Source organism: Pongo pygmaeus, chromosome 18, assembly GCF_028885625.2.
Source record: "Pongo pygmaeus isolate AG05252 chromosome 18, NHGRI_mPonPyg2-v2.0_pri, whole genome shotgun sequence".
Lineage (NCBI taxonomy): Eukaryota > Metazoa > Chordata > Mammalia > Primates > Hominidae > Pongo > Pongo pygmaeus.
The window spans coordinates 45,324,559-45,338,467 of record NC_072391.2 but is presented as its reverse complement, the minus strand read 5'-3'; the positions used below and the strand labels follow the sequence as shown (position 1 = coordinate 45,338,467).

Genomic DNA, 13,909 nt, shown 5'->3' with positions numbered 1-13,909 from the left:
TAATTATTTACATGGCTCCCATAATGCCATGCTTTTTTTTTTTTTTTTTTTCCAGAGACAGAGTCTCGCTCTGTCGCCCAGGCTGGAGTGCAGTGGCGTGATCTCGGCGCACTACAACCTCCACCTCTCAGGTTCAAGCGATTCTCCTGCCTCACCCTCCCGAGTAGCTGGGATTACAGGCTTGCACAACCATGCTGGCTGATTTTTGTATTTTCAGTAGAGACAGGGCTTTGCCATGTTGGCCAGGCTGGTCTCAAACTCCTGGCCTCAAGTGATCCACCAGCCTCAGCCTCCCAAAGTGCTGAGATTACAGGCATGAGTCACTGCTCCCAGCCAGTGTCATGCTTTTTTAATGAATCAAGTGTAGATTAAATGGATCTTAGATTTAGAACAAATTTAAGTATTATTTCAAATGAGACTATAATTACAATAAAGAAATTTATTCTGGCCAGGCACGTTGGCTCACACCTGTAATCCTAGCACTTTGGGAGGCTGAGGCGGGCGGATCACTTGAGCTTAGGAGTTTGAGACAAGCCTGGGCAACATGGCGAAACCCTGTCTCTACTAAAAATACAAAAAATTAGCTGAGCATGGTTGCGCATGTCTGTAGTCCTGGTTACTCTGGAGGCTGAGGCACGAGAATTGCTTCAGCTGGGGAGGTGGAGGTTGCAATGAGCTGAGACTGCGCCACTGCACTCCAGCCTGGGCAACAGAGACTGCCTCCAAAAAAAAAAAAGAAAAAGAAATTTGATCTAAATCAATAATTGTTAAAATTTCCAACGTTTTCACAAACAAAACAAGCATTTACTAAGCACAGTGCTTGAAAGTCTTCTGATTAAATGATATATCTCCCAAAGAGGAAAACACCTCAAATCTTAGAGACAATTATCGCTTTATCCTCAAATCCTCTGAAATTTCAAATAGAAGAATAAATGCATCTTTTTAGCCTAATTTGATCTATACTTGAAACACACACACACACACACACCCCTCAATTAAATAAGCAGTGGGTTCCAAGGGAAGGGCTCTAAAGATACTGTTTCCAGAACTATGACTTTAAAAATAAATTGTAGCAGCAAAAGAAAACCTAAGATGTCCATATAAAAGGTTTTTTCCTCCACATGATGGTATATATATATGTGTGTATATATATTTATATATGTGTGCATATATATTTATATATGTGTATATGTATTTTATTTAGAAGACATAATGTTCTTATTTAATAGCCTGAATAAATATAGATTTCCTTTGTCTCTAAATCCTGTAAGACAAAATTCCAACTAATGTCCCTTTCCATTTAACAAGCAAAAATTAAAAATATGAATTGATAAGGCACCTTTTGAATAGAAAGAGGTTAGTAAACACCAGGAAAGTTAGAAGATCAGACAGCTAAATCTGCCAAAGGAAGAAGGTGGCATCATATGCTCCCCTCTGCAGCAGCTGTCCTGATTCTTTCACTTTACTTTAGTGTATCTAATGGATTTTCTGCCGTAACTTGGAGTTTCCAGGGAATTCATTACTTATTTACTTTAGACTTTAAATACACACAACTAACTTTTTACTCTGCCATATTTTAAAACTAAATACAGGAACCTGCAATGCTCACAGATAATTAAGAAATCCAATTATATTGGGAGGCCAAGGTGGGTGGATCACAAGATCAAGACATCGAGACCATCCTGGCCAACATGGTGAAACCCCGTCTCTACTAAAAATACAAAAATTAGCTGGGCGTGGTGGTGCACGCCTGTAGTCCCAGCTACTTGGGAGGCTGAGGCAAGAGAATTGTTTGAACCTGGGACATAGAGGTTGCAGTGAGCTGAGATCACGCCACTGCACTCCAGCCTGGTGACACAGTGAGACTCCATCTCAAAAAAACACACAAAAAAACAGAAATCCAATTATAATTCACTTAGTAGTAAAAATATATTTCAGATTAATATGAAAAATACATTTAGATTACATTTAGAAACTAAAGACATTTAGGGCTGAGTGTGGCGGTTCACGCCTGTAATCCCAGCACTTTGGGAGGCTGAGGTGAGTGAATCACCGAAGGTCAGGAGTTCAAGACCAGCCTGGCCAATATGGCGAAACCCTATCCCTACTAAAAATGCAAAAATTAGCCAGGTGTGATGGTGCACACCTGTAGTCCCAGCTACTCAGGAGGCTTAGGCACGAGAATCGCTTGAACTAGGAGGCAGAGGTTGCAGTGAGCCAAGATTGTGCCACTGCATTCCAGCCTGGGTGACAGAGTGAGACTCCATCTCAAAAAAAGAAAAAATAAAAGACATTTAGGCTGGACATGGTGGCTCATGTCTGTAATCCTTATACTTTTGGAGGCCAAGGCAGGCAGATCACTTGAGGCCAGGAGTTTGAGGCCAGCCTGGCCAACATGGCGAAATCCTGTCTCTACTAAAAATACAAAAATTACCTGGGCGTGGTCACGAGTGCCTGTAATCCCAGCTACTTGGGAGGCTGACACACGAGACTCACTTGAACTTCGGAGGCGGAGGTTGCAGTGAGCCGAGATTGTGCCACTGCACTCCAGCCTGGGCAACAAGCTAGACTCTGTGTCTAAATAATTAAATAAAGACATTTAGATTCTACTCTACGTTAAAAAAAAAACAAACTCAGTGATATTTGATCTCTTCCAGGGAAAAACAATTCTGAGCAATTAAAATAAGGTGAAAATGCTATAATTTATCTAGTGTTAGTAACTGAAGGAATACATTTTGCACGCTCCAGTGACGGAGAAGACATTTAAAAAATTTAACTATTTGATAGATTCAAGAGGAATTTAAAAGCAGCATACATTTTAATATAAAAGTGAGGCCAGATTTTATGAGAAAGTTCAATTACTCCTTTTTTTTTTTTTTTTTTGAGATGGAGTTTCACTCTGTCACCCAGGCTGGAGTGCAGTGGTGTGAGGCTCACTGCAACCTCCTCCTCCCAGGTTCAAGGGATTCTCCTGCCTCAGCCTCCCGAGTAGTTGGGACTACAGGCGCCCACCACCATGCCAGGCTAATTTTTGTATTTTTATTGAGACGGTGTTTTACCACGTTGGCCAGGCTGGTCTCAAATTCCTGATCTCAAGTGATCCACCCACCTCAGCCTCCCAAAGTGCTGGGATTACAGGTGTGAGCCACCACACACGGCCTGCAATTTTAGAAATTATATTAAAGAGGAATGTCTTATTTGTCATAAAATTATCATTCTTTCATGCTAAATTAAATCTGAAATTGTTGTCAACGTTTGCTGTTTTGCTCTTCCAGACTTTGAAGCTACATAGAAACTGATTTATATACATTCCTCAGAACTTCTGAAGATTGTATGTTGGCAAATGAACTTCTTTTAGTCAAAACTCCATAGCATAACTAATTTTAAAGTTATGGTCAGAAAGTCAAGATGTATCATAATGATTTCATTTAAGAGCCAGGTACCTGGAACCTGAATGATCTCCATTCTGTCCAACAAGGCAGCTGGAATGGTAGCAGTGGTGTTGGCGGTAGCTATAAAAAGAACTTGAGAAAGGTCAAAGGCCACATTTAGATAATGATCTGTGAAGTTATGGTTTTGTTCAGGATCCAACACCTAGGGGAGAACAAAAAACATTTTAAAAACTTTAGTAGTGCCAACAGAAGGCTGTATATAAGTGAAAACACACATGATGTACTCGCAAGGTTGGTATTTCTGCTCAGAATAGTTTAAGAAACAGATAAAACTAACATCTGAGCATTATTATTTGCATTCTCTACATTCTACATACTTTTTAAAAAATAAAATACGTTCAGTGTCAAAATTTCTGAAAATGTAATAGCACAAAGCAGCAGAAATTACACTTTCAAGCTTTGTTCAAAAATCTATTTATTAATGACTCATTGTTTGGCCATCATAAGTTACCAGTCCTGCAGAACCAGTTTCCATCTTGGTAACACACCCTATCTAAACTGCTATGGGAATATAAAGCAAATGTGTAAAGTATTTTGAAATTCTCAAATAACCGGTAAATAAGAACCCATATAATCCTCCTCAAACATTTTCAGAAAGTCTGGTATAAATTATTTAACTGAAAGGAGAATTCCAAATAAGAGTAACCTTTGCTATGAGTTAAATAAGAGTAAAAATTACTATACTACTATATTCTGATACAGCAAAAAATTCACTATTTAAAAATGGCTTACTACAAAACATTGCTGCTTATAATAAGCAAAACATCAATAACTCTTTTTCTTTGAGACAGAGTCTTACTCTGTTGCCCAGGCTGGAGTGCAGTGGCACAATCTCAGCTCACTGCAACCTCCGCCTCCTGGGTTCCAGTGATTCTCCTGCCTCAGCCTCCTGAGTAGCTGGGACTACAGGTGTGCGCCACCATGCCTGGCTAACTTTTGTATTTTTAGTAGAGATGGGGTTTCACCATGTTGGCCAGGCTGGTCTCGAATTCTTGACTTCAAGTGATCTGCCTGCCTTGGCCTCCCAAAGTACTGGGATTACAAGCATGAGCCACTGCACCCAGCAATAGCTCTTAAAAATATTTGAATTAGATACATCAGATAATTTATCAGTCAACTTGGATTCTTAAAATGTGCAACTGTACATTAAAGAGCTTCAAGTCACAGGCACTTCTTGCTAAGGGGCTGGTGCAGAACTTTAATAAGGCACCAACAGCTTCTACATGTTCCAAACCTTAAACATATTAACACTCTCACTTACGCCCAATTACTATAAATAGGGTTGCCATACCTATTCAAAAATGCAATAAAATGACTAATATACTCACCAACCACAATTTAACTATATAAGCAGTTTTTCCTACCTTCTGATTCTTTCTGAAGTTTTACTTATTTTCAAAGTATCCAAAGTTAGTTTTTTGTTTTGTTTTGTTTTGTTTTGTTTGAGACAGAGTTTCATTTTGTCACCAAGGTTGAGGTGCAGTGGCATGGTCTCAGCTCACTGCAATCTTTGCCTCCTGAGTAGCTGGGATTACAGGTGCGTACCACCACACCTGGCTAATTTTTGCAATTTTAGTAGAGATGGGGTTTCACCATATTGGACAGATTGGTCTCAAACTCCTGGCCTCAAGCAATCCACCTGCCTTGGCCTCCCAAAGTGCAGGGATTACAGACATGAGCTACCACGCCCAGCCCCAAGCTAGTCTTAATTCTAGGCCTCATACATAATTTTGAATTTTGTTAAACATTAATTATTACTGGAAACTCTCTTTATCTAGAATTCCCAGAAAGCTCTAATTTCACATTTTCAGAAGACTTAATAATGTTTAATATCATTAAAAAACAAGTACTTTCAAGTAATCAAGGAAAACTAATCATGTTCAGTATTGAATTGGTTAAGAGTGGTCTTACTATCTACTAATTATCTAAAAACCGTTTACAGGCCGGGCATGGTGGCTCACACCTGTAATCCCAGCACTTTGGGAGGCCGAGGCAGGCAGATCAGTTGAGGTCAGGCGTTTGAGACCAGCCTAGCCAACATGGTGAAACTCTGTCTCTACTAAAAAAAAAAAAAATACAAAAATTAGCCTGGTATGGTGGCACGTGCCTGTAGCTCCAGCTACTCGGGAGGCTGAGGCATGAGAATTGCTTGAACTTTGGAGGCAGAAGTTGCCGTGGGCTGAGATCACGCCACTGCACTCCAGCTTGGGTGACAGAGCGAAAATCCAACTCAAACAAACAAACAAACAAATGAACAAACAAACTGTTTAGGTATGGAAAATGTTTATGTATGGAAAATAGTTAAAACTATTATCTAGTGACAAAAACGCTCTTCTTTTGACGCAAACTTGAGTCAGGCTCCTCTGAGTCCTCTGCTCAACTAGGCCAATGTCGGCCTTCCCTCTGTCTTTGTAAAATCCAATTTGAGCAAGAATCCTGCTAAGTCAGGTTAGCAAAAATGACCCATACCCATACGTATCTGTTCTCACTTCTAACCCAGTATCTTTTCACCCTGGCCCCCCTTCAGCAAGAGTTCTGTTGTGTCCTTCTAGTGAGAATCCCTCGTAACCCCAATGTTTCCTCTTAGAATGTTTCCCTCTACTGATTCCCCATTCACTCTCTCGTCACTGCAAAACCCCATTGCAGTGTTTCTTACACCTAGTCTCCCACCTTGAATAAAGTAATCCTTACCACCTTTAATAAGCATCATGAGTAATTTTTTAACACTAGCTAAGGAAAAAAATCTATTCTTTTTTTTTTTCAGACGGAGTCTCGTTCTTTCGCCCTGGAGTGCAGTGGCATGATCTCAGCTCACTGCAAGCTCCGCCTCCCGGGCTCACGCCATTCTCCTGCCTCAGCCTCCTGAGTAGCTGGAACTACAGGTGGCCGCCACTGCGCCCGGCTACTTTTTTGTATTTTTAGTAAAGACGGGGTTTCACCGTGTTAGCCAGGATGGTCTCGATCTCCTGACCTCGTGATCTGCCCGCCTCGGCCTCCCAAAGTGCTGGGATTACAGGCATGAGCCACTGCGCCCGGCCGGAAAAAAAATCTATTCTTTAATGGCTCTAATCATATGTAATTGATAAATGCTGGATATGTTTTAGAAATGGCTGTCAGACCTGAACAAGTAATTTTTTTCTCTTAAAATTTTAAGACACTAGAGTTTTTAAAAAGTAGGAAAATTAATAAAGCAATGTTTCTGAATTATGAAGGAGGTTTTAAAAACAGTGTGACAGAATACCTAGATTATAAGAAGAAAAGTTAGTGATGCCTGTTAAAAGAAAAACTCTAGATAAATTAAATTTAAGTTTAATTGAGCAAAGAACGAGTCTCAAATTGGGCAGCTCCCAGAACCAGAATAGGTTCAGAGAAACTCTGGCGTATGGTTTGATAATATTTATGGACAGAAAAAGGAAAGTGACATGCAGAAAACAAAGAGTGTACAGAAACAGCGGGATTGCTTACAGCTTGGTGTTTGCTTTATTTAAACAGTTTGTTAACAGCTGACTTCCTGTGACTTGCTGAAAATCTGTGATTGGTTAAGAATAGTGTGTTTACACATCTAGTTAGGCTGCAGTTTACTTTGTAAGGGGAAACCTTTAGGCCAAACTTAAAATATTAATATGTAAGGAGGCAGACTTAGGCTAAATTTGTGCCCAATTTGCCTGCCTTCCTCTTTTACACAGGAGAGTGTGAAAGGAAAGTAAATCTCAGGACCCCCAAATCACTAAGCAAAAGGGAAGAGACAAGCTGGGAACTGCGTCACACAAACCTGCCTCCCATTTTGTTTCCAAATAAGATAGCTACAAAGACCAAAAAAGCTATATACCTCCCTCATAATCCCCCCGCTTAGAAATTCCTTGTGGGCCCCAAGATCTTTAACCTGTAACAGTTCTGTTGAATTTCATCCCAACCATGCAAATTGATAGCTTATTCTTTACACATACAGGACAAAGGACAGAACTCAGTCATCCCTCTGCTCACCTGAGACAAATGCGTATCTGATGGCTTCCTGTGCACTATGTTTATCTTATCTTATGCAGAAATGCAGATTCACTAAGCTAGATGAATGCATCAGTGACTATTCTTCTGTTTCCCTCTCACAGGTGAATGGCTGATCAAAGACTCCAAAGAATGCAACCATTTGTCTCTTGTCTACTCATACCTTTTAAAATTTCTTCCTCTTTCCCCAATATCTGCCCATTCCCCTTTAAATACTGAAGCCCTCAAAATCATCTCTGGAGAACATTGCCAAAATAAACTTCTAAACTGGTTGAGACCTGTCTTAGATACTTTCTGGTTTTCAAAAGCATAAAAAGACATATAGAATTTAAACAGCATCAGAAATACTGATCAATATTCTGGCAGAAAATAATTTCTGGTAATCACTACTCAGATGAAGCTCCAAGGCAAACTGATGAGTCCATGGAAGGACGAAAATTACAATTAAGAGCTTTGTAGCTATCAAACCTTGTCTTCTTACCCTAACTTCAGAGCAGGGATTCTACTGCCCACATCCAGGGCCACTTTCAAAAATAATTAGGGCTGTTTCTCCTTTATTCTCCCCAACTAAAAGATTTTCTGTATCAATCCTAGGACTGTAATTCCTACCTACAAAGTATGACTGGGAATGGAAATAGCTATGATATGACGCATTATTCCTAGGAATGTGAAGTCACAATGGGATGAACTGTGGGAGGAATGTACACTGAGAATTGTTCTTCAATAATAATTTCTGACAAGAGAAGAACTACAGATGTCTGTAGGCAATCCAGGAATAGATTACATAGAGTTCATTACACATGACTAGGTAACTGTCATCTTTAGGTGTGATATAGTATGATTATGCTTTTTAAAAGTGTATATCTTTTGTCGATAGCTACTGAAACATTTATGAAAAGATGATGATGTCTGGAATCTGCTTCAAAATAATCAGAGGTTGGGTAGGGGAGAATGGGAAGCAATAGATGAAACAAGATATTAAAGCTGGGTGATGAGTCCACAGAATTCATTATACTATCTTCTCTGCTTTTGCTATGGTTGAAATTTTCCACAACAGAAAATAAAGATAAAATAACAACTAAAATCAGCTCTGAAAGCCACACACAATTAATACTATTATGATACTGTAAAATATATATTTGGCCTTCATCTCTTTGTTTCCTGACATGCAACTCCTAAAATCCTTGGAATCACCAAAGTGATAAGTATCATTTTATATGTTAGTAATTGACTGGTGGCTGGCAGTCCCTCCACAGCTTCAGGATGGGGGCTGGTCACAGGAAAGACCAAGGCATGATTAGAGGGCTGAGGACTTGTCAGTTCCCCAGCCCAATCTCTGTGGAGGGGAGAAGGGCTAAGAGTTGAGTTGATCACCAATGGCCAATGATTTAATCAATCAGGCCTATGTGACAAGGCCTCCATTAAAAACCAGAAAGGACTGAGGTCAGGAAGCTTCCAGGAAGGTGAATATGAGCACAGCCAGGTGCAAAAAGGCTGGTAGACCCTGACTCCACTGGGATGGAAGCTCCTGTGCTGTTTGTTTGTATTCTTTAAAATATTCTTTTGATAAACCAGTAAATGCAAGTAAATTGTTTCCCTGAGTTCTGTGAGCTACTCTAGCAAATTAAGCAAACCTGAGGAGGGGCTTGTGGGAACTCCAATTTATAACTGGTTGGTCACACGTTCTGGAAGCCAACTCACAACTGACATCTGAAGGGGGAGGCAGTCTTGTGGGACTCAGTGCTCAACCCGTAGGATCTGATACACATCGTCAGAATTGAATTAGAGGACACCCAGCTGTGGTCGGCTGCTGAAGAACTGCTTGCTTGGCATATGGAGAAAAAACCCATGCATTTGGTCAGAGGTGTTCTGTGTTGTGAGAGTGCAGTAGGAGAAACTGAGTTTACTTTTCCTCTATATCCTCAACTATGGAAATTAAATCTGTGATAAAGACAAACTTGAGAAAAATGTTCAGGACATAGAAGAAAAAGGGCTTTAGAGACATGTAGGGGATAAATACAGGAAAAATTAAGAGATACAATTCATAACTGGTTAATATAACTAAAGAAGAGGTCTCAGTAAATTAAAATAGGGAATAATTAAAGAAACGAAAATATTCTAGAAGACCCTGACACTATAGATTGAAAAGATTTAGATTCCTCCTCCTGTGCAATAAAAATGAGAATGTCATTAAAATAACACCTATAGAATTTTCAAGCAAAATTATCACTAGTTTAAAATATTTTACAATCTTGAATACATCAAATATATGTAATATATATAAGATATGATGCATAACAACAAAATGAACACCTGTGAACCTACTACCCATTTGTGAAGACATCTGTCTATCTATTTAGACCAGTGGTCACAAAAGTGGAAAATGACCCACCAAAGTGCAAGTAGAAAATATTAGTATTTGTATTTTTTTTTTATTTATAAATACCAGAAAAAAAAATAGCTTGTAAATATTTAATATCCAAAATGGAATTGATGTCTTCACTTGGAAGAAGTTCCATAACGTCGAAGGCTGCCTGTGGTGCCCTCACTTATCTGCCTTAACTATAATTACAGCACATTGCTGTCCATGTGTGCTGTGAAAAGAAAATATATTTGGCCCCCAAAATCACTAGACTAGAGGGAAAAGTCAAGCTGGGAACTGCTTAGGGCAAACCTGCCTCCCATTCTATTCAAAGTCACCCCTCTGCTCACTGAGGTAAACCTGATTGCCCCCTTTGGAAAGGCTAATCAGAAACTCAAAAGAACACAAGGGTTTGTCACTTATCTACCTGTCACCTGGAAGCCCTCTCCAGAGAGCTGTCCTGCCTTTCCAGACCAAACCAAGTTCATGTCAAACATATGCTGATTGACGTCTCATGTTTCCCTAAAATGTATAAAATCAAGCTGTGCTCTGACCACCTTGGGCACGTGTCGTCAGGACCTCCTGAGGTTGTGTCATGGGCACGCGTCCTCAACCTTGGCCAAATAAACTTCCTAAATTAACTGAGACCTGTCTCAAATTTTCTGGGTTCACAGAGCCTAATATTACAAATGGGTGGAGTGGTTTAAAAAGATTCCTGCAAAATATCATTAAAAAGGGTATAGGCAAAGGTATGAACCCCTAGAAAATAACAGAGTTGACACTTTTATTTATATAATAAGCTAGGATAGACATATTATGAAGTAAAAACAATTATCTAATTAGAACACAGTGCTTTCATTGAAAATATAATCACCTTTTAAAACTGATTTCGTTTTACATAAAGTACATGATATGAGCACACTGGTACACATATATTATGTATCTACTATATATATCCTTTGTTATGGACTGAATTGTGCCCCCTCAAAATTGACAGAATCCCTAACCCCCTCCGCTCTGTCTCAAAGGCAGTCAGGGTGAAGACTGCATTTGAAGACACGGTGTTTAAGAAGGTAATTAAGTTTAAATGAAGGTAAGAGTGGGCCCCTAGTCTAATACAACTGGTACCCTTATAAGAGGAAGGAGGAGACCCCAGGGATGCATGCACACAGAAGGTCTCCCGAGGACACAGCCACAAGTCGGCTGTCTGTAAGCCAAGGAGAGAGGCCTTAGGAGAAACCAAACCTACACACACCTTGATCTTGGACTTCTAGCCTCCAAAACCATGAGGAAATAAATTTCTGTTTGGTCTTCAAAGCTACCCAGTCCGTGGTATTTTGTTATGGCAGTCTTAAGAAATACATTCTAATACATTCTGACCAGGTGCGGTGGCTCACGTCTGTAATACCAGCACTTTGGGAGGCCGAGGCGGATGGATCACGAGGTCAGGAGTTCGAGACCAGCCTGGCCAACATGGTGAAAGCCCATCTCGACTAAAGATACAAAAAATTAGCTAGGCGTGGTGGCACGTGCCTGTAATCTCAGCTATTCGGGAGACTGAGGCAGGAGAATCGCTTGAACCTGGGAGGCAGAGGTTGCAGTGAGCCAAGATTGCACCACTGCACTCCAGCCTGGGTGACAGGGCGAGACTCCATCTCAAAAAAAAAGAAGACTAAGACATTCTTATTTTATTTACATATATATTACTACTGGTGCAGACAACAAAGAAGCCTTCTCAAATATAAAAGGGATTCAAAATACAATTCACACACAAATCTTTGAACGAAGTAACCTGAAGATATATTTCATCTGAACAAGTGATAAACCAAAATACAAGTATCAGAAGCATGCAGTGAAATCATTCAAGCACAGAATCAAAATGAAATGAGGGAGGAAGCACTTCTATTATAGAATGGTAGAGTAAGAAACTCTGAAAATCTGCTCCTCCAGAAAAGCAATGAGAGCACTAGCAAAAATTGTCAAAATCAACTTTTTCAGAATGCTAACATATTAACTTGCAACAACTTGGGGAGTGCTTATTCAAGAAAAACAGCTGAATCTCAGTAAACAGAACGAGCTTTGTGATATTTTAACTTGCTTTACACTCATCCCTTTCTCTCAAGTTCATGGTAGCAAAATCAACAGCCTCATAACCCCAGTAGCTGTGAAAATCAGTAGCCTAGCAATCCTGTTAGGGGGTAGAAAAGGATTACAATCCTTCAAAAGCCCCACCCCCAGAGAACTGCCCCTGTTTGACTCTGGCAGTTCCTTAGAAGAGCTCCATATCCTTATTTGACTTAACTCAGAGAACACTCTGTGAGAACAGTTTTATCCTTAGGACATGTGCCAAAAACAACCAGTGGCAACTGTTTAGCACTGCAGCTGCCTGAGGCAATGAAACTAGTTGGGACTAACAAGAGGCTGACCAAAAAACTTAAATGGAAAAACTGGGAAATGAGATATTCATGGGGGCTTTGAAAAGCCTTGACATATGCCTGAGAATCCAAAATTTCATGTGAATATGCAGGCTCTAAGTATGTCCAGGAAAGATCTGAGAAGGCCCTAGCAGCTCATCTTTGGCAGACACTGAGGCTCTGCAAAAGCAGGAAGTGAAGGCTAAGGCACAGTTGTAAACCATCTGCCAAAGTGTGAAAGGCCCACTTCAATACACACATAAGAGCCCCTTGGGCAAGGAGTGGGAGAGCTACTGTCCAGGTACTTAAAGAAATCTCTGTCCGGTCACTAGCTGACCACTAAACAAACTGAGCAACTTCAGTGGTCACACATTAATGAATAAAACAGACTTTACAGAATGAAACCAGAAAGTCACTAAACAAACAGCAACAACAACAGCACAAACAAAAAACCCTTAAGGTTATATTATTCAATTATATATCTGACTATATTTAATATAAATATAACACTCTAAATATTCAGTTTCAACAAAAAAAATTATGAGACACACACAAAGAAATACAAAAGTATGGCCCTAAAGAATGAAAAAAAAAAAGAGAAGTCAGCTGGGTTCAGTGGCTCATGCCTGTAATCCCAGTACTCTGGGAGGCCAAGGTGAGCAAATTGCTTGAGCTCAGGAGCTCGAGACCAGCCTGGGCAACATGGCGAAACCCTGTCCCTACAAAAAAATTAGCCAGGCATGCTGGTGTGTGCCTGTAGTCCCAGCTACTCGGGAGGCTGAGGTGGGTGGGTCACTTGAGGCTGGGTAAGGTCGAGGCTGCCATGAGCCATGAGTGCGCCACTGCACTCCAGTCTGGGTGACAGAGTGAGACCCTGTCTCAAAAAAGAAAAAGAGAAGTCAATGGAAACCATCTCTAAGGAAGACATGTTGATTAGATAAAGATTACAAATCAGCGGCCAGGCATGGTGGCTCATGACTGTAATCCCAGTACTTTGGGAGGCCAAGGCGGGCAGATCACAAGGTCAGGAGATCGAGACAATCCTGACTAACATGGTGAAACCCCGTCTCTACTAAAAATACAAAAAATTAGCCAGACCTGGTGGCAGGCACCTGTAGTCCCAGCTACTTGGGAGGCTGAGGTGGGAGAATGGTGTGAACCCGGGAGGCGGAGCTTGCAGTGAGCCAAGATCCCGCCACTGCACTCCAGCCTGGGCAACACAGCGAGGCTCCATCTCAAAAAAAAAAGATTACAAATCAGCTATTATAAATATGCTTAAAAAACTAATGCCCCAATCTGGATGAACTTTGAGGAAACTAAGTGAAGTCAGTCAATTATAAAAAGATAAGTACCGTATGATGCACTTATATGAGGTATATAGAGTAGTCACTCATAGAAACAGAAAAGAGAATGGTAGCTGCCAGGGACTGAGGGAGGGAGAAAGAAACAGGGAATTGCTGTGTAATGAGTATACACCTTCACTTTAACAAGATGAAAAAGTTCTGGAGATTGGCTGCACAACAATGCGAATGTGCTTTAACATTACTGAACTGTACACATAAAAGTGGTAAAAATGGCACTTTTTCTGTTATATATATTTACTAACATTTAAAAAAACTAAAGGAAATCCTGTCTAAAGAATTACAGGAAAGTATGAGAATGATGTCTTGACAAATAGA

General features: G+C 40.3%; 1 protein-coding gene across 2 annotated transcripts in view; it reads right to left on the bottom strand.

Moving 5' to 3' along the window:
• Positions 1–13,909, bottom strand: part of LONP2 (lon peptidase 2, peroxisomal) — a 124,988-nt gene that overhangs the window by 69,307 nt on the left and 41,772 nt on the right. For both annotated transcript variants that reach the window (XM_054452502.2, XM_054452503.2), the window contains exon 9: positions 3,444–3,594. In XM_054452502.2, the coding sequence (XP_054308477.1) occupies positions 3,444–3,594 (151 nt within the window). The remainder of the gene's footprint in view (positions 1–3,443; positions 3,595–13,909) is intronic.